Consider the following 24,650-nt stretch of genomic DNA (forward strand, 5'->3'; position numbering starts at 1 on the left):
CTGCTCCTTCAGGGATGAGGGACTGGTTTGGCCAGTGGGAGCATATGCCTACACGTCCTGCCCACTCACACCTGCCTGCTGGGGTGGCCATGCGTGCACCCGCAGCTCACGTCAGAGCCCACCCCAGGAGGCTCCCAGCGACTTGTCAACCTGTGCTGTTGGCATGCAGCCTGGGGGTGAGGGGGTTGCAGAACGCTGCTTCAGTACCATGTCCTGCTCAAAGGCCACTCGGGGGCTAGGCTGAGCCTGTGGTGTGGGGCGGGATAGGAAGGAAAAGAACAGAGCCTGAGGAACCTAATCTCACTTCCAGATTCACTCTGGAGGCCTGCATGGAGGAGGCAGCACTGAGACTTCGTTCACCGAGCTTCAGGGTTTACCCTAGACATTCATTCACACCAGCAGTCATTCAGTAAGCACTTCACAGATGTGCATCCCAAGCCTGGCACTGGGCCTTCAGAGGGGATGCAGCTGGTGGGCCCCTGCCTGGGGAGCCCCTGCTCTGGTCGGGGAGGCAGTGGTGGAAATGACTGCCTGGTGGTCCATGAACTGGTACAAGCCAGAGCCAGAGGCCTCCTGAGAGGCCCCACAGTTGGGGTACAGGCCTGGTGGCCCCGCAGTTGGAGTGCAGGCCCGGTGGCCCTGGCAGGGGGACCAGCCTCTGGGGAGGACTGCAGGCAGAAGAGCTCTGTGGGGGCCCAGCCGAAAGCTGGCAGGGAGGGACCTGTTTCTTGGGGTTCCCAGTCCAGATCTGTTTTGGGAAGTGTCAGCTGAAACCCCAAGAGGCTGGGGACAGCCTCAGTCCTGCTGCGGGACACAGGTTTAATCTCCAGATGGCTCCTTGACAGGCGGGCTGGCGGCTGTGTCTAACGGGGGCAGCAGCACACTTGGGGCTTCTGGAGACAATGAGGGCAGAAATCTTACCCCCCGGCCGCACCGAGTCACCCATTGTTGTGTCCTTTGGGCTATGGATCACGTTGCCTTCAAGAACATTTGAAAGAAATGAGACTCAGCTGCTGTGGAACAAGTTGCAGTTAAAGAGTTCAAAACAGCATGAGGCATGGGGTGGCCACGGGAGCCCTGAGCCAAGAAGGCCCGGCCAGGTGGGGAGGCGTCCATGCACCCAGAGCTGGACCGGGAGGCCCAGGCTGTGGGTCTGTGAAGCAGGTGTGGGGTCACATCCACGCCTCTTCTGTGGGTTGTGCTCTGTTGTGGCTGCCAGGGGAGAGGCTTCCAAGGCCCTGCCAGCCAGCTGGGACGTGTGGACAATGGCAGACAGGGTGCTCTGTGGGGACCTGAGGGGCAATGGTTGGGGGCAGCTGTTGCCTTTCTGGTGAGAAGTGCTGGTCCCTGAGGGGCTGGGGTGCTAGGGAGTCTCGTGGACCTACTCCTGACGTGGCAGCTGCCTGCTGAAGATGGACCAGCCGGGTCCTACCTGTGCTGGGAGTTGTCATCCCCAGCTCCCTTCTCTCCAACACAACAGGGTTTGGGTGATGCCCTGTGGGCTGAATGGTGAGGGAGATGTCCCTGTCCTGACACCAGTGTGCATGGACGCCACCCTCGTTTTAAAAGAATCTTTGCAGATGCAATTCCATGAAGGATCTGGAGGTGAGAGGATGAAAAGGAAACTCTGAGTTTTGAGTACATTTTGAATTATGTTTTAAAAATTAAGACATGAGGCCAGGTATGGTGGCTCATGCCTGTAATCCCAGCGCTTTGGGAGACCAGGGTGGGAGGATGGCTTGAGCCTAGGAAATTGAGGCTACAGCGAGCCAGGATCATACCACTGTCCTCTAGCCTGGGCGACAGAACAAGACCCTGTCTCAAAACAAAACAAAACAAAACAAAAAAAGCTAATATATGTTTTTGACCAATACCTAATTCGGCTGTTTAAGAATTCAAAATCTACCAATAATGATCGTAAGTAATGTATTAAATACTTATCATATGTCATAGGACACCAGGTGGTGGCCCCCAAGACTGGTTTCCATCCCTGGAAGCTGCAAATGTGACCTGACATAGAAAAAACCCCTTTGCAGCTGAGGCTGAGGGTCTGGAGAGGCATGATTGCATTACCCAGGGGGCCCAAGTCCAGTGACACATGTCCTCCTAAAAGACAGGACAGATTCAACAGAGGAGGATCCGGCCACGTGCTGCACAGCACGAGAGTGAGGCCACCACACACCCAGGACACGGGAGCCCGCAGAGGCTGGAAGGTTGAAAAGGGCCCTGTCGCCCCCACCCCCACCCAGGATGACGCATGGCCTGGTTATGGCATTCCTGCCTCAGGACCGTGGCACCGAGTGGTGGGGCCGGGGGCCCTGGAGTCAGCCAGTCTGGGTGTGTCCCATGCTGTGTCTGAGCCCAGCGTCTCCATCAGTTGGTAGTACCTCCTGGTCCCAGTCCAGGGGGCTTCCGGGGGGCAGCCTGGGACCAGACGTGCCTCACCAGGGCTTCTGTCTCCTCACCAGGACTTCCATGATGTGACATGGGGTTCAGAGGGGGGAACCTGTGCCCGCTGTCCAGCCCAGCGTGGGGCCCTCTGTGTGGGCCAGGACTCACCCCTTTGGGAGGGGGTCAGGAGATGCCTGGCCCAGGCTCCACCCATGCAGAGCCAGGAAGCAGGTGAAACTGTGGGTAACCTTGGTGACCCCCAAACCCTGCTGAGGCTGCCCGCTGACAGCCACTGGTGAGGGGGGTGACCAGCTGGTAGCTTTTTTACTGAGGTACAGATTCAGCCCTGGGGAACAGCCCTGGCAGGCCCTGAGACCTCTGCCCCTGGTCGTCCACATCCCAGGGCTCTGAGCTCAGCAGCCCTGGAGCCAGCAGCCACATCAGGGATGGAGACCTGCTGGTGGCCAGTGAGCGAGCAGGGGAAGCCTGTCCTCCCCAGCCCCCAGTGTTTCCTTCCTGGGGCACGTGGGTTTTGGAGGCATTTGGAGTCTTCCAGGATGACTTTTTTTTTTAAGCCCCTAGATGTGGTTTGGGGTTTAAGCATCAATATTTAATCTCTTGAGGTTACACATTCGAGGCCCTGTCCCGCCTTCGGCTTTACGTTCGCTTAACCTATTGTCTGCTTATCAGCCTGGCGAGGTCCTGTCCCCAGTGGGGGTCTTTGAACATTGCTCGATCTCGTTCACCAGCCACGTGAAACATTTTGAACCTTCTGATGCGTGCTCTATGAATGTTGTTTACTGTTTCCTTTAAAAAGTGCTTTTTATTTTACTGTGATAAAATACACAGAACACAAAATTTACCATCTTAACTCTTTGTAAGGTTACAGTTCAGTGGCATTAGGTCCATTTACATGGTTGTGCAACCATCACCACCATCCACCCCAAAACTTCTCTCCCAAACTGAAACTCTGCACCCATGAAATTCCACTCCCTCTCCCTGGCCTGCCGTCCTGCTCTCTGCGACCATGGATCCGTCCTCCCCGTGTCCACAGATCCCCTATCCCCCGGTCCCGCTGTCCGCCTCCCTGCGACGGTGGATTTGGCTGCTCCAGGTGCCTCCCGAGTGGAGCCCTGCGGCCTTTGCGTTTCTGTGACTGGCACTGTGCGTGGTGCGGTGTGCTCAAGGCGCCTCTGTGCTCATGTCCTTCCATGTATGATGCTTTCAGACTGACAAAACTCTTCAAGTATTAACGTAATTTTTAATGTTTACAGATTCAAGAAATTAAGCATACGAACACGGGAGTGCAAAGTTCTCCAGGGGTTATGCGCCTCGGGGTTTCAGCTTTGACCCTGGGTGAGCTCCACGGTGCAATGGCTTCGAGCTGGAGTTCTAAGGGCACCCCTCGAGCTGCCCACATGTCTTTGCACGTGAAGTAGGCGGCTGTCTTTCAGGTTTCTCAGCTTTATTGGGAAACATCTCAGGGTTATAAAACGCCCCCTATGGGCTAACGAGGCTGTCACTCACTGTGTGTGGGTCCTGTCCCCAAGTGGGCACAGAAGGCCAGGGTCCCAGCATGTCCCCTGCCTGGACTAGATTTGCACCTGGATCAATCAGGTCCATTTAGGGGCACTGCTCAGGGGGCCCTAGTGTGTGCGACAGGGCAGGTCATGGAGTCTCCAGCCTTGAACTCACTTTAGCCCCAGGCCATCTGAGCCATGGAGCCCACCCAGGCCCACTGCCTGCACCCCGGGGGAACCCTCCCGCAGCGTCTCGGGCTGTGACCCTGGTAGGATTCCTGCACTCTCCCGTGTTCCCGGCCACCCGGGGCTGAGATGTTGAAATGATGTTGGATAATTCACCAGGTGCCCTCGGGGCTGGCGCTCGCCGTCACTGCTCCTGAGGCCGATTTGCTGCCAAGGAGAACAAGTAGGGGATTGTTTCCTAGGGCGTGGGGGGATGCCCACTCATGCAGCGCCCCCCGCATGACCACGCTGTCCCGGGAGCTCTGGTGGGACAGCGTTCAGGGGACCACATGACCTGGGGGGGTCAATGTCTTCTTCCTTCCACCCCTTCGCTAGCCTGCCCTGCTTTCCCCTCCGTGTCCAGAACACGCATAGGCCTCGGTTTCCCGGCTTTGCAGAGTGGGGGGCTGCGACTGCCTGGCCTTGGAGCTGAGGCAGAGGGGGTGGCGGGTGGCTCTGCAGAGGCAGGAGGGTGCACAGGCACCCCAGGCCCTGAGTGCCTCAAGGGCAGGGACCCCAGCTCGGCACCTGTGAGGTTCCCAGCTCTGCCTGAGACAAGAATAGATAAAGCGGTAAATAAGATAAAACTCTTTTTATCTGGAGTAGATAAAAGTAACCTTTGTCATATAATTCCTTCTGAGGCTAGCACGGTGTATCAAAACATCGGAAGAATCATTTAGCCTTCAGAATATGGCAAGGCTGACAGCCAGCCTGGCCCATGGGCACCTGTCCCCACCATCTGCCTGGCCTGTGGGGGAACATTTCTCAGCCCCTGCTGGCTCCCAGCCCTGGCCCTAGAGCCCCGTCTTCTGACTCAGCCGCGATTCCACTGCACGGGACTTTCCCAGGCACCTCTTCCCAGGCGGTTGGGGTGAATGCCCACTTGGATGCACACTCTGGGGGGGCTGGTCCAGGACCACCCACGTGCAGTCTTCCCTGGTCAGATCCTGTATTCCCCTGCAAGGCCCAGTCGAGAATCTTCCCGCTGCAGTAACTCCACACACCTGAGTCCACTGTGTCTCCCGAGCACAGGACATGGGCAGGACAAGCCCCTGCAGCTGGAATCCGTGCCATGAAGCCCAGGCGCTTGGCGTTGGCAGCCAGTCACCAAGCTTCCAAGCCCACTCGCAGCCTGTGAGTGAGTGCCCACTCTGCACTTGGTGCTAACCAGCATCCATCATGGCTTTTTTTTTATTTTTATTTTTTTGAGACGGAGTCTCGCTCTGTCGCCCAGACTGGAGTGCGGTGGCACGATCTCGGCTCCCTGCAACCTCCACCTCCCTGGTTCAAGCAGTCCCCCTGCCTCAGCCTCCTGAGTAGCTGGGGTTACAGGCACAAACCACCACCACGCCCAGCTAATTTTTTCATATTTTTAGTAGAGCTGGGGTTTCACCATGTTGGCCAGACCGGTCTCGAACTCCTGTCCTCAGGCAATCCTCCCACCTCGGCCTCCCAAAGTGCTGGGATTACAGGCATGAGCCACTGCGCCCATCCCCATCACTGCTTCCTATGCCGTGGCTGAGGCCACTAACTGCCACTGTGATGGCCGGCTGTTGCCCAAACAGCACAAGAATCGAAAAGCCGTGACGGCAGATGCAGAAAGCAGTGTCGCCTGTGGTCTTTTAGAAGAGTGGCCGTGAAGTAAGGCTATCTCAGCTTCCACGTTGCAGGTACCCATCACGGTGCCCCTGTGAAGGGCAGAGAAGCTGCAGGCGATTCTGTTCGCTCGCCTCTGCCACGGAGGAAGTTTACAGTTTTTTTTTTTTTTTTTTTCTTAAAAGTTTAGAGCTTTCAACCTGGGCCTGGAGGCTGCAGGGTCAGCAGATCTGGGTCCTGCCCATGGCCCCCTTCCCTCCCCAGGCCCCCGTTTGCTCATTTGAGAGTGGGGGGAGTGCAGCGCCTTCTGTGCAGGTCACTGAGAGGCTGGGGCAGTGGCGTGGATTCGGGCGCGTGACTCAGACATGGCTATCACTTGGCTGAACGGTGGCCCCTGAGGTGTCCGTGTCCTTGTCCTGTGAACAAGTTAGGTTGTGTGGCCAAAGGAGCTTTGCAGGGTGACTGAGGGATGGCTCGTGAGAGGGGAGGTTGTCCTGAGTCACTCGGGTGGGCCCTCACTGTGATTGTGAGGGCTCTCCTAAGAGAAGCAGGAGGATCTGAGTTGGAGGAGGAGACGGGAGGATGGAAGCCGAGCTCTGCGACAGGGAAGCTGCCGTGCCCCCCTCACTGCAGCCCTATCCCTGCCCACGTGCACCGAGACCAGAGCCCGGCAGTCTCTCACACTGAGGGCCAAGGGGACCCAGGGCCCAGCCTCCAGGAACCCCAGCCATGCCGGGTCGGGGAACCAGGCTGCAGTCCTTTGTCTCCTCCTCAGTTTACCCCAGTTGTGACCTCAGAAGCCCTTGGAGCCTTAGTTTCCTTACCTGTAGCATGTGTTTGATGATCGCGTGGCAGTGACGTCACAGTCAGGCAGGGTCTCGTGGGGGTCTGTGTTACTGTCTGCAAAGCACTGGCTGAGCCGGTGGTCAGTGAGCAGGGGTGTGGGTACCAAGCAGGGGCCTGCAACCCCCAGGAGCACTTCCTGTTGCTGGACAGAGAGCAACTTAGTGGATCCTCCCCAGGGCCCCTGGTGGGTGGTGGGTTTTGCCACATCTTTGCAGGAGTCAGCACTGGGAGCTTCTGGTTTATCCAAGGCCTCAGGGTGAAGTCGACGCTCGCTCCTGACTCCCTGCTGGACGTCGGGTGACACCTCCCTCCACAGCCTGGGAAGAAGCACCTGTGGGCCGCTTCTTTGTGTTGATGAGGAAACTGAGGCAGGGGAGCTGCCTGGGGCACCAGTGGGCACTGCATCTCCATGTGCAGATGGTGCCCTGGCCCTCTCTGCACCCCATGGGCCTGGGGAGCAGGCAGGTGGCATCTTCTGCCCCGGGCAGCCCTGCTCTGCTTCCTTGTGGCTGAGCCAGGCTGTCTAATCTCACTTCCCTGCTCACTGCAAATCAAAACAAACAGACGTCCAGGAGGATTAAGTGTGGCAGTCATGGCGGAGGGAGAGCCTGGTGGGGGGAGAGAGCCAACAGTTGTACCAACAAGGGGCAGAGACCCAGCCCTGCCTTGGGGGCTGCAGAGTGTGGGGCCAGGGCCTGCGGCTTGGCACAAAGGCTCTTCTAAGAACCTGGAGGGAACCCTGCTCTGGCAGTGGGCAGCATGCTCTGTGCAAGTTGGGCCAGTCTGAGCCCATTCCCAGTGCCCAGAATGGTGCCCAATGCAGATGGGCACTCACCCTTCCAACCAATCTTTGCTTGTATCCCCATGAGATCCACAGAGTCACCCTATGGAGGGCTCCCCACAGGGTTGGCCCAGAGGCTCCAGCTGTGTCTGTTGAACTAATTACTCTGCACCCACCCACCCCATGCCAGCACTGTGCGGATTTTGGTCCCAGAGACAGATGAGGGCAGGAGTGGTCAGTGTGGGAGCACCCAGAGGGAGCCTGGCAAGGCCGGGGCATCCTGTCCAAGCTGGCCAGGAAGAGTCCTCAGAGCCAAAGCAGTGTGGAGGGTGGGGGTGCAGAGAGGGTCCCTGGTTGGAAGCACCGCATTGGCAAATGCCACGCAGCTTACGCAGCCAGAGCTTCGGGCCGGCGGGGGTCGGGGAGACTGAGGCCCAGGTAAAGGCAGGGCTGCATGCCAGCCTTCCAGGTGCTCCTGGAACCACATGGCTGATCAGACTTATGCTTTGGGTCGAATGTCCCAGTGGGGGAGTAACCTCAGGGAGCAGAGGAAGGGTCATGCTGAAGGGGATGAAGCAGCAGCATTGGGGCTTAGAGATTAAATGAAGGAAGTCCCACGGGACTGATCACCTACTGTGCACCAGGCCGCATCCTGGGTGTGCACTGCAGCCCACAGCCCCACTCTTGGGGTGCTCATGGTCTAGGGGGTGGACAACAGACTCTGGTCCCAGTGGTGATACTTGAGTATAAAGGACACAGTTGGGGTGTTGTGGGTGCCAGGGTCAGACATCAGAGTTGGCCTCTGCCCATGAGACAGGGCCCGTTGGTAGGACCCTGAAGCTGGGCTTTTAGGCTGGGCAGCAGCAGGCGCACGGGCCCTGAGGTGGGCTGGGCCAGGCATAGTCAGGACTGGCAACAAGGGCCGGGAGGAGCTGGGGTGGTCTGGGGCCATTGCGGTGTAATACTGGGGTATGACATTGAGGGTTCACTGACTGGCTGGGTATGTGGGCTGGGGATGCCAAGGGTGGAGGTGGGCACCGTGGTCAGGGGGAGATGAGGATGAATGGGCAGGGTGCAGATGGGCTGGCTGGGGTCAGCTCTGCAGGTAGAGCTGACCAGTGTGGGAGGGATGGGGCGCTGGTGAGGCAGGTGGCTGAGGAAATGGTAGCTGCAGGTTTTGGCCCAGTGCCAGCAGTGGGACTATGGCTATGGGGAGGGAGGAACCCAGGAAGGGGGCCTAAGCAGGGTCGTTGGTTGAGTGAGCCATCAAGGGCCTTTGGGTAGGGCTGCCAGAGGCCAGGAAAGGATTGCCCTGCCCACAGGAGCTTGCTGGGGAGGGGGGTGCAGAGCTCCCCCCCCCCACCTCCCCCAGAAACCTCTGTGCAGTGGGAGGATGAGCCGAGGCAGGCTGTGCTGGGAGGTAGCCTGTTTGTTGTGGGCTCCGGGAGCCTGGGGAGGATGGGCTGGGCTGTACACATCTGGACAGGTGGAAGAGGATGGGTTCCACGTGGGGCTGAGTTCTGGAGGCTGGGTGAGAGGCAATGCAGGGGGCCTTCTGGCTGCCCTGGGATGGGTTAGAAGCCACTTGGGATGGCAGGATCTCAGGGAGTGGGGGGGGCCTGGGGCACCTTATGCCAGGCGGAGGATCTATGCCAGGGCCCTCAGGGTCTGTGTGTGGCTTTCTCTGTGTCTCCCTGGCCCCTCGGGGCTGTGTGGCCACTTCCCCGCTCTCCTGTCGCTGAGGATCCATGGGGGTCCTTGGAGTCTCCGGAGCCCACAGGAATCTCCCCAGAGGCGGGAGGAAGGCCAGGCGGGCCCTGGAGGGTACGTTTGCAGAGGCAGCAGCCCCTTATCTTTATGGTTCCCTGGATCAGAGTGGGCCACCCGTATGTTCTCTGCGAGCCCACAGGTACAGAACGTTTGCCCCAGGGTGGGGCTCTGTGCACCTTCCTTTTCATGAGTTCTGTGGCTCGGCCTCCAGGCCTTGGGGAGGAGGAAGTGAAACTGGAGGAGAGCCGCCCACAGCCTGCAGCCTCGAGGCTCCTCTGGGAAGCAGATACTTGGTGCAGGTATCAGGACCCCCACCTGGCGGGCTGGCTTCTGTGCTGTGACCACCAGCACCCCTGCCCTGGGCCCTGAATTCCTGGACAGGGGGCTGTTGACTGCTCTCTGGAAGTGATTTGTAAAATCAGCTTTGCGGAGACGTGATCACGTGCCACAGTTCACTTATGGAAAGTGGGCCCCCTGTGGCTCTAGGACGTTTGGAGTTGTGTAGCCATCACCACCATCCACATCCAGAATGTTTAATGACCCCAAAAGAAAACCCCATGCCCATAGCAGTCCCACCCTGGGGCAGCCACCAGCCTGCTTTCTGTTTCTGTGGCTCTGACTGTCCAAGGCGTAGCCACACTGCAGGTGGTCAGCAGGTGGTCACCTGTCTGTGTCTGGCCTTGGCGCCATGTTTCCAGGGCCTGTCCACGTGGCGGCACCTGTTGGTGCTTCGTCCCTTCCCGCGGCGGGACAGCATCCCTCGTGTGGACCTACGTCAAGTGTGTGCTCACCAGCTAACAGACGACTGGGTTTTCATAGCACTGTCTAGTCCTACCCAGGGGCGGGACTGAGGCCGGGGCCCCTCCACTCGCCGGGTGCATCTATGGGGTGGGCGGAGGCCATGGCGCTGACCACCGTGTCCCTGTCTTACAGCTTCCTCATCGTCCTGGTCTGCCTCATCTTCAGCGTGCTGTCCACCATCGAGCAGTATGCCGCCCTGGCCACGGGGACCCTCTTCTGGATGGTACGTAGCGTCTGAGGGCGTGGCTGGATGTCATGGCTGCCCTGGAGGCTGGCATCTCCCCAGCGCTGGGCCCCATAAGGTGGCCCCTTATGGGGCCGCCCCCAGCCCCTTGCCCACACGTTGGCCCTGCCCTGATACAGGGGCACCTCCCCAGACCCCACACTTGCCAAGTGACTCGGGATGTATGTGCCACAGGCGAGGGGGCCAAGGACTGAGAGGAGCCTGGAGCTGGTGGTCTGAAAGGACTTCCTGGAGGAGGCGCTCCCAAGCTGGGCTGGAAGGAGGGAAGGAGGAGGGAGGGTAGAGCTGGTGTTGTGGCTGGCAGGGGCCTGCCCGAGCCTTCATGCACAGTGTCCCTGGGGTCTGGGTGACACCTGCCCCTGGGTTATGGCTGGCACATGGGCCCTGCTGGTGTCCCAGCAGCAGCCCTCACCCTGGGCACCTGGATGGTCCCTTCCATTGGCCTGAGCGGTGTCGGTGCCATCTGTGCCAGGCAGGTGCTGAGAGCAGGGCAGGGCAGGCTCATAGCCTGGTGGAAAACCCCAAAGTTGATCTGGCCGTGAGGCTGCCCGGAAGGCGGGGTGCAGGGAGCCAGCTGTGTCTGGAGCCCACAGGGTCCCCACGCAAGCCACCTGAATGTGGGCCGTGGGCAACAGGACTCCGGCAGGACTGGGTCCAGCACCTCTCCGTGGCTGGGCTGTCTTGTTTTCCTGTCTTGTTGTGGAATGTTTCCAGTATCTGCAAAGAAAGAGAGAGTCACGACTCAAGTCCTGGCACACACAGGCAGATCTGGGCTGGTTTCTTGCTGCTTTTTGGTGCTGTGTCTTCCTGGCCAGGGGAGCCTGTCCCGCCGGGGTCCAGAGTCCTCTCATGATGGCCTCAGCGGTGGAGTCCATCCCATTTCTAGGGAGTCCATTTTAGCTTTCCTTCGTTGCTTTTGGACCTTGAGCCATAGCTGGAGGAATTCACCTGTGGTTTCCTCCAGCCCTCACCAGGTTAACTGTGTGTGCTCCATGGTGGCTGGGAGTTTCCTGGTTAAGTGGTGTGAGGCACAGGCCTGCTGTGCTTCCCAGTTCTCCCAGCGCCGTGTTTTCTGCGGTGCATCTGTCCTGCCTGACTGGAGGGCCGTCTTCTCTGTAAACCAGAGGTCCAGAGGCAGTAGGAAGGGTCTGCTTTGGGGTTTTTCTATTCTGTCCCACTGCTCTGCTGGACTTTTCCTTTACCGGGGGCCCTACTGACTTGGTTCTCCCACTACTAAAGTCAATTTCATGATGCCACTTTGTGCCTCGGCAGGGCTTTCTTTTTGGGGGGTTTCCTGGTGGCACTTGCAGCCTTGCTTTTCCCAGTGAATGTTGTCATCACCTTATCCAGCCCCGGGAAGAAACCCAATGGCAGTGGGTGAATGAACTGGGGGAGACCGACATCTCGGTGGTCTCCAGGAGCGTGGCGTGTGTGTTTATGGGCAGCATTTTGTGGTTTCATTATGTAGATTTCAGGCAGTTTGTGCTAAGTGTATTCCTGATGATTATAATATTGATGAGAATAAGTTGTTATTGTTCCCATCACATAGGGAGTCTCTAGTCTCTCATGGTTTCCAGGCACTTTGCTGGCATCTGTGAAAGCTGTTAATTTCTGCTACAGCCTGTGGCCCCGCCACCTCTCATGACTGGTCACAGAAGTTTTTCCCTCTATCCTCTGCATTCTTTTGTGTTTCCAGATAAGGGATGCCCAGGAGGGCAGATTGCTGCTTGGGTCTGTCCAGAGCTGGGGGTAGTGCCTGCGGCCAGCTGGGCCCTCCTGGCTTCCATGGGCAGGTTGGCTGCTGGGCGGGGGTTGTGCACCTCCTGCGCTTAGGAAGGGTCCTTCAGGTCCGATGTCTGGTGTGGTTTTTTTTTGAATTTTTTTATTTTTGAGACGGAGTCTTGCTCTGTTGCCCAGGCTGGAGTGCAGTGGCTGGATCTTGACTCACTGCAAGCTCCGCCTCCCGGGTTTACGCCATTCTCCTGCCTCAGCCTCCCGAGTAGCTGGGACTACAGGCGCCCGCCACCTCTCCCGGCTAGTTTTTTGTATTTTTTAGTAGAGACAGGGTTTCACCATGTTAGCCAGGATGGTCTCGATCTCCTGACCTCATGATCCGCCCGTCTCGGCCTCCCAAAGTGCTGGGATTACAGGCGTGAGCCACCACGCCCGGCCGTCTGGTGTGGTTTTATGGTGACCGTGTGGATTCTGGTCAGGGGTCTTTCCTGCTTCTGTGAGGTGCTCCTGTCGGTGAGGGGCCTGCCTTGCCTTCCGGGGACAAATCCCCTTGGTCCTGGAATTTGAGTTTCATGTCCTATCACACTGTACTCTCATACTTTGTTCAGACTTTTACACTGCACCAGTGAAGTGGGGTGTATGTGTCGTCTTGTGCCATCTTGGTTAGGGTGAGGCCATCATTCCCCCACAGGGCAATGTCCAGTAGCCATGGCAGCATGGGCCCCATGTTTTATGGGGCCCCCATGGCACCTGTCCAGGATCCCCAAGTCCTCCGCACCCACCACAGACCTGGCTCTCAGGTGAGCACCCAGCCAAGTCTCTGGCTGTGACTAGCAGGAGGACGTTCTGCCCTCGCCAACTGACAGGGTTGGCTCAACTTCAGGAGTGGGCATGGGATGTCCTTTGCTGGTTCTGCCATGGGGGCTGGGTCTGTGGGGGGGGTCCCTGACCTGGTAGTTGTCCCTGGAGGGCCTGGGGCCAAGGATGCCAGTGGTTCCCAGGCTGTGAGAGCCCGACTGCCAATCATTCCCCTGGAGGGTCTCCGTGTGAGGCCCTTTGTACCTCTGCAGGTATGTGTACATGTGTGTATGTGTGTGCCCATATGCATGGAAATGTGTACGCGTGTGGCTGTGTGTACACGCATGTATGTGTTTATGGGTGAGCTGTGTGCTTAAGTGTGCATCTGTATCTGAGTAAGCGTGCGTACACATGAGCACGTGGGGACTTTCATGCATGGTTGGCTCTGTTTCATTGTGTGTACATGTGTGCACGTGTGTATCTGAGCATGTACACATGTAAATGTGGCCACATATAGGCACATTGTACTGTGCACCTGTGAGCATGTGTTGTGTGTTTATGTATGGCTGCGTTGTATGTATTTATGTATAGATATGTGTTGCTGTGTGTATGTACCTATGTGTATGTATGTATGTTCATGCCTGTGCTGTGTGTGAGACGTGAGATCCTGCCTGTCCTGTCCCTCACGTACTAACTTGGATCTGGGTGGTTAGCCCCTCGCCCCCGACGTGGTCTGGGACTTGCTTGGTTTTAAATGGAGCATGGAGTGCCAGTGCTAACGTGAGCCCACCCAGGTGCCCCTGCCCAGCCAGGGCTGTCAGCACCACAGCATCCAAGTTCAGGTCCTGACTTCCTAGGTGGTCATCTCCCAGGCAGCTGGGAGGGCAAAGCCTGGAGAAGCGTGCACCCAGGCCCAACCTGCAGGGACCTTCAGATGTGCCCTGGGCTCCACGTGCCCATCTACAGCTCGAGAATCACCAACAGCGCCCCAGGGCCCACATGTCGCATCTAAACCAGGCAGGGGACAGGGGCGAGGAGCAGACCAGGTAGGGTTGCTCCCTAGGATGCAGCCCTGCCCAGGCAGGAGGGCAGACCCTAGATTTCAAGGCACAGTGCTGAGCTGTGCCCCCAGGGAAGCCTCCAGGATGGTCCTTATCCCGGCCGCCCTGCCCACTGTCCACGCATCCCTGGGGTCTGTGCGCCACCTGGTGGCTATTTGCTGAACTGTGGCCACAGACCCCTGGCCAGCAGGAACCAGGCCTTTCACTGCCCTGCAGCTCCCTCTCCTCCAGGCTGGGGTGGCATGGCAGAGAAGCAGCCTGCAGCCCCAAGCAGAGAGCCCCCTTTCTGCTGCAGTCCCCTTTGCAGTCCCCTCTGCCTTTTCCACTGCTTGGAAGGCAGAGACCCTGGCCGCCTCCCTTGTCCCTCCTTCTCTCATGCCGGCTGCCTCCCTGCCACACCTCGCGTCTCACCAGGCAACCCTGCACACAGCAGCTGGGGAGGACTTTCTAAGACAAAAATCTGATCATTCCAGAAGCTCCCTGTGACGTTTAGAGTACACTCCCCAAGGTGCCACGTTCAGGTCCGTCACCTGTAACCCTCCCCTCTCCACCTCCTCCAGCCTGGGCTCACTCACTCCAGGCCAAGCCTTGGACATTCCTGGCTGCCCCAGGGCCTTTGCACACCCTCTGCCCTGGGCCTGGCTGTCCTCGGGAGTGTCAGCACTCAGCCTCTTAGCAGGTTTCAGGCCTCTGCTTGGCACCATCCTGCGCAGCATCCCCGCCGACCTGCCCTGTTCTGGGTTGGTGGGGCTCTGGGAGGCTCAGAAGCATCTGTCTGCCTCAGGCCATTCCACACTCCCTGAGGGCGGGACCCCGTGGCCGCGCTATCCCCACAGGCTCCGCATGGCACTTCCTGGCTGTGCATGTCCCTCCTTGCATCAAGTCCATAGGCCAGAGTTGCCCGACGAGGACACCCCAGCTTGGTATGTGCTCCTGATTTCAGCTGCCCCTGCATGGTGGAGGGGTGGAAGACGCCCTCCCACTCGCCTCGCCACACTTCCCAGCAGTCTCTTGAAGCACTGGCCTCATGGAGTCAAATCCTTCAAGGGGATTTGAGGGTCCAGCTGTCACTCAGTCATGGCCATGGAGGGCACATTGGGGACACAGCAGAGAGTGAGGCAGCCGTGGGCCTGGCCTTGAGAGGCGGATGTACAGACACATCAAAGGCAGAGCCAAGACTGAGGCATAGGCTCTGGGTGGGGAGTATCTGCAGGGACAGTGACCACTTGGTTGGAGGAGGGGGCGCTCAGGTGGGAGGGGCACAGTGAGAAGGAGGTAAGCAGGTGCTGGCAGGGCAGGCAGGGACCCCTCCCAGGGCTCACAGCTTCCAGTGGACAGCAGGCACAGGGCAGGCGCAGGGCAGGCGCAGGGCAGGCGCAGGGCGGTGGGGCTCAGAGCATAGGCAGAAGTCGGGGACTTCCTGGGGAAGGGGCTGACAGCAGGTTCCTGAGGCTTCAGGCCTGGAGGAGTGAGGACGGCTGTTGGGTTCTTGAGTCCAGCAGAGGGAGGCTGTGCAGGGTTGCAGGAAGGACGGTTGGAGGTGCTGGTCCCGGGGAGGCACAAGAAGCGGAGTGTTTGCAGCCCCTGGGGCCAGGCGGCGGGAACGCCTGGAGACGCCAGAGGGCGCTCGGGTTCCATGCAACTCCGGAGCTGCTGGCCCCCGCCAAGGAGTGCTGAGCGCGGGGAGCGCAAACCACAGCCTTGGGGAACCCAGGAGGGGCCGGCCGGGTGCAGGACCCGCGTGAGGGATTCCGAAAGCACGATGTTTAAATGCTGGGGAAAAAGTTGATCAAAGCGGTGTGTTTCCAGGGAGCCCCTGTTTTCTCGTTTCTTTTCGTCCGCCCAGCTTTGCAGTGCCAGAAAGCTGTTATCTCAGCACTGCTAAGGAAACCCCAGCGCGGCCTCGGAGGGATTAGGCATTCTGCTGAACCAGGGATATGCGGTGGGCCTGAAAAAGCCATTTCGGGAGGAATCTGGTCTCGGCTGGGGTCCGGCTGACACCGTGAACAGCACGTGAACAGCACGTCGGAAATCTGCTGGGCAGGGAGATTTGCTCATGGCCTCCCAAGGAGGAGAGCCACTTCCTGGGCTGCAAAGAGGGCCCCAGCCTGGTTTCTGAATTCAGAGGGGGCTGTGTGTGCACGTGTTTACGTACATGCGTGTGCACATCTGTGTGCCCACGTCTGTGGAAGTGACACACGTGTGCATGTGTGTACGTGTGTGTGCTTGTAGGTAGCTCTGTGCACACATGCATACACATGTGCCTGTTGTGTGCGTGCACACGTGTGTCTGACGTGCGTGTGCTTTGCGTGTTCTTGCTTGGGAAGGAGTTCCCGGTTTGGGTGGCTCTCCTGTTTCTTGCTGAGGCCGGCTGCTGCCAGAAACTGCCCCCCTGCTCTCTGCAGTAGGAGACCCTGCCCTGGCCCAGGTGAAGGCCTGGCTTTTGTCTCCAGGATCACGGCTTTTGTCAAACCCCACACAAAGAGAGAGGCACTCAAAAGCACAACACAAACATGGCTCGTCCGCGCCTTTGGTGGTTGAACATACCAGGGAATTGTCCTGCAATGCCTGTGGTTAAAAAACCCCGTGAGCGGCGGCCCCGGAGGCCTAGGGGATGAGGTCATCGCTGCGGCTTCCTCCCCTCTGCTGAGGCTCCCTCCACCCTGCCCGGTGGCCCACCCCTCCCGCCAGCTGGAGCCTCCACTGCCTGGGTTTCTGCTGCCCCTTCAGCACAGAGTGAGGCCTCAGTTTCCCTCCCAGCACAGAGCGAGGCCTCAGTTTCCCTCCCAGCACAGAGCAAGGCCTCAGTTTCCCTCCCAGCAGCAAAGTGAGACCCTGTGGAGAGTCTCTGGGCCTCCGTGACAGCCCTGGGTGGGCCCCTCTCTGTGGAACAAGGTCGGGTCCTGTCCTCAGCGCCCTGGCCTCCACTTGCTCAGGGCGCCCGCAGGCCCGCAGGTCCCCACCTGGTGTTTTCCACCTGGGACCCGCAGCTGCTCTGATGAGGAGCCTGCTCTGCGCACCGCCTCAGGCGGTTTCCCGCAGCGCCCTTGCTGCTGCTGCCGGGAAAAGACGCAGAAGTAAAGGCACCTTTGCCCGCGTTGGGGAACCAGTGGGTGACTCAGAATTTTCCTCAACCCACCGCGAGGTCTGATTCCCTCTGCAGCTGCCGCCCGCTAGGGGTTCTCTTCCTCCCTGCCTGCCTCACTCTGCCTGGTGAGCTCCTATGGGTCTGACAAAGCCCCATCCTGCACGCTTGCTTCAGGGGCGACTCTCCACTAGACTGGTTGCCCAGGGACAGAGGTACCCACTCCCTCCTCAGGGCTGCAGGGTGCTCTGGGAAGCGTCGTGTCCCTCTGTGGGGTTGTGGGCTCACTTGCCTTTTTGTCCCTGTCACTCGGGAGCTACCCAGCCAAAACCGGTCCCCACTGCCCAGGCCACCCTGAGGCTTCAGAACGCAGTCGTCAGCTCCCTGGCAGGGTTATTTCCGCCTGCATTTGTTCAGCCAGCAAATCTTTATTAAGCACCTACTGTGTGTCAGGATCTATGTGCAAGCAGACCATGGGCTCATGAAAGGCAGATCTGGACTTGGATTCTGCACCCCGGGATCCTCACTGCAGGGCCCTGTGTATGTGTGGGCCAGAGCCCTGGTTCCTGTCTGCACTGAGACCCTGGAACTAGGACTTGACAGATGTGGGCCCTCCCTCTGCACAGCCCCCAGGGCACGGGGTGGCTGCAGCTCTGCACAGCCAGACTTGAGGTCACTGCCCCGTGAGCCTGTAGGAAGAACTTCTCACTCATCTGTCCTGAGACCCTGCCTGGAGCCCACCCCAGGGAGACAGAGGCTCTCGGGGCCTGTTCAGGATGGAAGGATGCTGGAGCTGGACACTGGCCTGTAGACTTTGGGCAGGCACGGGTAGCGAAGGTGAACATGGACCAGGGGCAGGGGGAACAGGGTAGGCCCGAGTGTCTCTCTGGGGCAGTTGGGGGCACCTAGGTAGGCTGAGCTTCAGCTGCCAAGGCTCCTCCCGGGTCAGGGTCAACCCCTGATGTCCTGGCAAGAGTTCCAAGAACAAAGGCTCAGAATCCACCAGGCAGAACTTGAAGCCACTGCCCTGTTGGGACAGGAGAAGTAACTTGGCCGACTCTCCAGAGCCCGGTGTTGGTCACTGAGGACCACCAGATACCAGTCCCTCCTGCCTTCCCCTTTAGTGACTCTGAAGCTGTTGAAGTCCCCGCCTGCCAGGAGCTCCTTGTCCTGGGAAGTCCTGTGCAACTCCCTTGCTGCCTTTCAGAGCCCTGTGGCGTCTCTCTCATGTGCTGGCCGTAGAGCTTCCTAAAAGCATCTCTGTCACCCACTCTGCACCTGAGAGAGGGCGGCCAGGTGACTGGTGCCCCTTGGAGAGCCCGGGCCAGGCCCCCTGCCTCTGGGAATCCATCAGAGTGTCTCCTTTCTGAGGCCGCTTTGCTGGGCATAGGATCAGCCTTGCTTTGGGGGCTGTTTAGGAGAGGAACCACAGCGTTGCTGTTCACCGGAGGCAGCCTGTGCTTGTGATGGGCGCCCTGCTTTGAGTGCTCTGCTTCAGGGTGTGGGATGCACAGCTGGGGGGCAGGGGCGCTGCTGAAGCTACAGTCTCAGAGTCTGAGGTTCACGGGACATGGCATGAAGACCCAGTGGCTCTGCTTCCCCGGGACAGCCTTGGTCCAGCCTCACTGGCCACATGCTCTGCTTAGCACACCCGCTGCTGTCCCCAGCCACCCAGCCCCATGCACAGGCCACGCGGTGACAGGGGCTGCTGAAGGAAGGCCGGCCTGCTCCCTGCCTGTGATGGGAGCTCAGGCTCAGGGCAGGGCAGCAGGGGCGCTCAGCTGGGCCGCAGCTCCACAGTGTTGAGGGATTCTAGAAATTTCCTGCTGTGCCAGGCTGCAGCAGAGACTCCAGCCCCACCAGGCTTCCTGTACTTGGTGATAAACGCACCATCCACAGTGCCTGCGGCTCTTACAGGAGTCTCGCGTGCACCATTGCTCAACCCCCGAGAGTTACGGAAGGAAGGGAGGCTGGGGTGGGTGCTCCGAGCGCCTTGTTAGAGTGGAGGCTGGGGCTGCCCTCCCCACAGGGTGGCTGGCAGGGCTCAGCAGTTGCCTGCCTTGCAGGGGTGGAGGACCTGGGGAGACATGCTGAGCCCTCCCAGCCAGACACTGAGGGTCGGGAGGGTAAAATGTGATTTTGAGGCCACCTGCTACAGTTTCTCGGTACCTCCCTCTCTCAGGTGGGTCTGGAACCCGACAAAGCTGGTTTGGGCCACAGCAATGGCTTCCCAGGCTGTGCTTCAAAACCAGACACAATGCGCGGCTCTCCCTCCCAACCTCTGGTCTGCCAGAGGGACTGCTGGGCCTGTCTCCTGCCACATGGGTCACAAGAGTCAACCCGGGCTGTGTGATGGGGGACCCCAGGCTGGGCGGCTTAAACCATGGAGGTCGCCTTCTCACAGCTCTGAACGATGGAGGGCCGAGACCCAGGTGTGGGCAGAGCTGGCTCTTCTGAGGCCTTTCCCAGCTTCTGGGGGTGGCTAGTGACTGTTGGGTCTTTTGTCTTGTAGATGTAGTACCCTAGTTCCCCCCAGTCCCTCCCTTTACCTCACAGGGCATCCTCCCTATGTGAGTCTGGAGCCAAATTTCTCCTCTTTGTAAGGACACCAGTCTTACTGGGTTGCAGGCTACCCACTGACCCCCTCTTAACTAATCATTTCTGTAGGGACCCCATTTCCAAACAAGGTCTCACTCTCAGGTACTAGGGATTAGAGCTTCATCATATGAATTTGAGGGCAACCCAGACCCAAACCATGGCCCACGGGGTGGCTCCCTGTGTGTGTAAATAAAGCTTTATTAGCACACGGCCCCATATACTTGAGGGCCTAACGCCTCTGGCTGCTTTGTGCAATGGCAGATTTGAGTCCTGCCATGGAGACCGTGCAGCCCACAGGGCCTAAGATCCCTACTGTCTGACCTTCCAGGAAAGGTTTGCCACGCTATTTATTTAGCAGGATAATTTTGGAAAGAGCAGTTGCCAGGGGCATTTAAACTTGCATTTGAATTAGTAACAATGTTATTTTCTGGGAACATAGAAGTGGGAGAGCGTGTGCCCCGGGCCAGCCCGATGTGCCCCAGGTTTGTACAGCGCCCAGGTTGGCGCAGGGCCTTTGGGTTCCACAGTCTGTGTCTTTCTTCCTGGATGTTTGAATTTTGATTTAATCTCAGGCTTGTCAGTACGAGCAGCTCCCAGGCACCCTCGGCCAGGTCAGCAATGGCTTTCATCTTCTGCCATTTGCTCTGCATGTTTCTCTCTATATGCAAAAACCTATATGGGTTTTGTGGGGGTTTTTGTTGTTAGTTTTTTAAATTTATTTTTATTTATTTATTTATTTTTGAGAGAGAGAGAGAGTCTTGCTGTGTTGCCCAGGTTGGTGTGTAGTGGTATACTCATGGCTCACTGCAGCCTTGGCCTCCCGGGATCAAGTGTTCCCACTTCAGCCTCCTGAGCAGCTGGGACTGTGGGTGCGTGCCATCATGTCCAGCTAATTTTTGTATTTTTTGTAGAGATGGGGTTTTGCCATGTTACCCACGCTGGTCTTGAACTCCTGAGCTCAAACAATCCTCCCGCCTCAGCCAACCCCAAGTGCTGAAATTATAGGCATGAGCCACGGCACCCAGCCTGCTTTGTTTTTATCCTGAGTCATTTGAGAGTAAGTTGGAAACAGTGTGATCCTTTCTCCCTATAAAGCGTGTGCATATCCTCTGGAATGAGGACCTTCAACTTAGCCAGGGTGTCCGACTCTCAAGACACTGCTGTCCGTTTCACAGCCTGCATTCAAGGCTCATCACTTGTCCCAGTGAGTGTGACTGGTTTTTCCTCATTGCACGTGACTGTCACGCGATTTCAGCTTCTTTGACCTGGAGCAGCCCTGCCCGGCCTTCCCTTCATGGTCTGTCTCTTGAGCAGGGAGAGGTGGTGGACATGGAGGCTTGAGGACAGTCCCCTGGCCCCAGGGATGTTGTGTGGAGGAGTTGGAGGGCTCACAGGCCCCTCTGTGGGGCCCAGGGCAGAGGCAGCAGGCAGGCTGTCTCCAGCACAGTGGACATCGTGTATGCCCCAGCCGGGTCCCCTGTCCCAGGACCGCGGTCGACAGGGTTTGGGTTGGCTACGTTCCTGTCTGAAGGCAGCTGCTTGGGCGGAGGACAGCTAACATTCCTTCATGCAAAATCTGCTCGCGGGAGAGTCGTGAAAGTGGGAATCCTGGGCTGGAACCGGAATGTTCCCCGAGTACGTAGGAATCCTGGGCTGGAACCGGAACTTTCCCCTAGTACAGGGGGCCTTGTGTGTGGAGGGGCCCCACGGTGAATCGTTTTCTTTAACAAAGACTTCCTCTGTGCAACCCACACCCGGGCCTCACGTTATCTTTTGCAGGCCAGAATTGTCATATATATCAAGTTCGTTCAGAACAAGATGGGGTGGGGTGGGGGGCGGTGAGGGGCCCGGGGCAGGAGGTAGAGGAAACTGCAAGATTTTTTAAACCTTCCCGAAAAGTAATTTGGACAGTAACCCGATTCTGTCCAAGTGGTTTGTGAGAATCGGGTTGACACCCCTGGGCCGGAACCTGGGAACCGCCAGTCCGCGTCTTTCCTCCAGGGAGGCTGTGCAGAGGGAAGGCAGTGAGACCCACCTGGGTTTGAGGAACCTGGGGCTTCAAGGGAGGCACTCTTAGCCCATAGTGCTCCGGCCAGGGGTAGGGCAGCCGCGGCATGAGTGCACGATGTCCCGTCTGCAGCCTGTGGTCCCTCTGGGGGTCAAGGTGCCTGTTCCCCATTGCTCCTCCATCAGAACTCCTCCAGATCTGCCAGCTCCTCCATCAGAACTCCTCCATCAGAACTCCTCCTCTCGGGCCCCAGAAAGACCCCATAATGGCCAGGTAGAAGCTCCCACCTGCTGTGCCGGGAGAGTCTAGGGCCCTGTGGGCTCATTCTGTCGTCTTCCCTGTTTTCAAGCCACAGGAGTGCGATCTTTCCAGAGCACTGAGTGACTAGAGGAACAGGCTTATGCTAGGCAGGCGCTGGCATCTTAGACAATCCCTGACATCTTTGCGGAACCTTGGTGAGAGACCCCACAAGCATGTGACCCTATGCAGACTCCACCGTGGCAGCCTGGGGGCCGAACTGATGGCTGTGCCGGCCGTAGGGAGCATCCCTCGTCCCGCCTTTCCAGAAGCCCCTGGGAAAGGCTGGTGGGAAGGAAAGCGGGGCTGGGATGGGCCCATCTCTCTCTGGGGCAGGAGGAACCAAGAAGCCAAACGCAGCCAGGTGCCTGCCCGCAGCCAGCACTCCCCACCACGCCCCAGTGTCTGGCGTGCATGGCGCGCGTGGTCTCCAGGTCTCTCCCCAGTGCCAGGTATCTGGGTGGTCTCTCTAACTCCCCCTACTGCACTCGCTTCTCTTTCTCCTCTTTTTAGAAATTGTGATGATTCAGCTCCACGTTGGTAATGAGAGAGCCAACGACCTGGGTTTGGGTGCAGGCGCAGTTGGGGCCGAGCAGGGCGCCTGCGGGCTCTGCCAGGGTTGGGGCTCAGCCCGGGCAGGGGCTCTGTGTCGGGAGGAAGGGCCTTACTGGAGCGGGAGCCCCCAGCCCCTGGAAGGTGGTGACTGCACAAGGACAGGAGTGAGGGGACCCTTAGGGACCCAGGGTGTTGGAGGCCCCCACACTGCCATGGTGCTCTGCTCTCGGCAGCCCTGGGTCTGGTTGGAAACTGTCCCTGGTGAAGGGTGGCCGCGGCTTTCCAGCTCTCCCAGGCCAGTTCCCGTGTTTTCTCTCCCGCCTTCCCCATAGTCCAGGACAAAAGTCAGACCTTGGTGGGGGGTGCGCCTGCTGCAGGGCCCCCGGGCTTCTCCATTCGGGTTTAGTGGGATTAGAGTGTGTGGCCGTGGGGACAGGTGTTTCCTTTATGTTCTGCCTGAGGGCTGGAAAGAGCCTCATCAGTGAGCGCCACGTTCGGTGGGGGTCTCTGGTGCAGGGGAGCCGGGGGGCCGGGTTGGGTTAGGTCCTTGTTTTCACATCTGACCCTGGCCAGCTGGAGAGCCTCGCTTGAAGCGCAGGGCAGCAGCTGACACAACACAACGGGACGGGCTGAGCAGGCCGGGCACAGGCAGGCGTGGGGGAGCTGGCACCGGCACTGCACGTGGGGCTCCCAGGGGGCTGCCAGGGAAGTCGTTGGGGGATAATAGGATCCATCCTGTGGGGCCCACTGGCCATGGGGTCCTGCACAATGGGGTCTACCCACTGTGTCCCTGGACGAGGAGGTAGCCTGAGGTCTCCTCTGACACTGGGCAGCAGCCTGGGGAGGGGGCTGGGCAGGTGCCAGGGGAACCCCCTAGGGCATTACATTCAGATGAGTTCTAATCACATTCTTAGCTTCCCAGGCCACACAGAGCGAAAACCAGAGGTCCTGGCCAAGGACCGTTGAAGTGTGTCATCGTGTGACTTTGCAGGTGGGGGGACGGGGCTCAGTGTGGCCTCACGGGGTCAGGAGCTGCGGCTCGAGCACCTCAGACCGCAGCCCCCTGTTCAGGGCCAGGCCTAGACAGCTCTTCCCACAGGATTTTCTGTCTCCCAGGTATAAAATGGGGACCAGCAGGGATGCCTGGGGGGATACCTGGGGCCAGGGGCTGCCAGCAGCCTCCTCAGTAGCTTATGGGAGATGCTCTCAACCCCAAGGTTGGCTCCAGCTGGCCTCAGGAGGAGTGGATGTTCACTTCAGGTGTCTTTAGGACCCTGGCAATTGGGGACAATAGTCTTCTCCCCACATATACAGTCTTGACTCCTGGCCGCTTGGAAGGTGTATTCTGGACCTCACAGCTTCATGCCCTTTAGGATGGCAATGGGAGGCAGAGAGCACAGCCTGGGGACTTGCTATGAGGGGACTGCATTTGGATTTTTAGGTGGAGCTAATCCCTATTGGGCTGAGAGAAGTCCTGGGCGGCCGTGAGCTGGTGGTGAGGTTTCCAGACTTGGTCATGGTCAAGGTAGTTGAAGTTGGGGGTTGGAAAACACACTCATGTCCAGCCCAGATGCTTGGTGGAGAAGAGGATGCACGGGCACACATGCACAGACATGGGTGCACGGATGGGCATGTGGACACATGCACACACAGGTACCCATGTGGGCACACGTGTGTGCTCACGTTCAGGCTCAGACACGTGCCTGCACGCACACATGCACATGTGCACACCCAGCCCTGGACCTCAGGCGGGCGGGGAGAGAGACCCCCTTGGGGCCGCGTTCCATTTGCACATTTAATCCAGAAACTGTCAGCATGGGAAGCCTGGATGAGAACAAAATGTCAAGTGTGTGCCGAGAGGCGCAGGCCAGCCCCTTTTCCTGGCGGGGCGATGATCTGGTCAGTTTCCGAGCACCATGTGCTGAGAATAATCTGTGCATTGAGAGCAGCATTTGGTGGGGAACCTGGGGGAAGGGCGGGCGTCTTTATTTCATTTTAGCTTTCTTTAGCGGGGCCTGTGTCTCTTCTCGCTGACCATTTTATGAAACTGGCTAGGGAGGGTCGGGGGTGGCTGCTGTCCTCCAGGGAGGGACTGAGCTGGGCCCTGTTTGCTGATCAGTTCTCAGTGTTGCCCACCCAGCCAGGTCCCTGGACCTGGCCATGGCTACAAAAGCCTGGGATTGAGGACAAAAGCCATGGGGACGCCGTTTTCAGGATGCTTGTGAGCAGGGCTTTGTCCCCACCGTTAAGATACTCCGAACGTTCCCAGAAAACCCCTTCTGCTCGAGTTCTCGTGCTTCCTCTCAGGCTCAGGTGTTTTGGGTGTTCTTTTTAAATGAG

At 58.6% G+C, this 24,650-nt stretch overlaps 1 protein-coding gene across 3 annotated transcripts in view; it reads left to right on the plus strand.

Moving 5' to 3' along the window:
- Positions 1–24,650, plus strand: part of KCNQ1 (potassium voltage-gated channel subfamily Q member 1) — a 403,636-nt gene that overhangs the window by 75,918 nt on the left and 303,068 nt on the right. For all 3 annotated transcript variants that reach the window (XM_030917976.1, XM_030917975.1, XM_030917977.1), the window contains exon 2: positions 10,063–10,153. In XM_030917976.1, coding sequence (XP_030773836.1) covers positions 10,063–10,153 — 91 coding nt within the window. The remainder of the gene's footprint in view (positions 1–10,062; positions 10,154–24,650) is intronic.

This window comes from Rhinopithecus roxellana, chromosome 15, assembly GCF_007565055.1.
Source record: "Rhinopithecus roxellana isolate Shanxi Qingling chromosome 15, ASM756505v1, whole genome shotgun sequence".
Lineage (NCBI taxonomy): Eukaryota > Metazoa > Chordata > Mammalia > Primates > Cercopithecidae > Rhinopithecus > Rhinopithecus roxellana.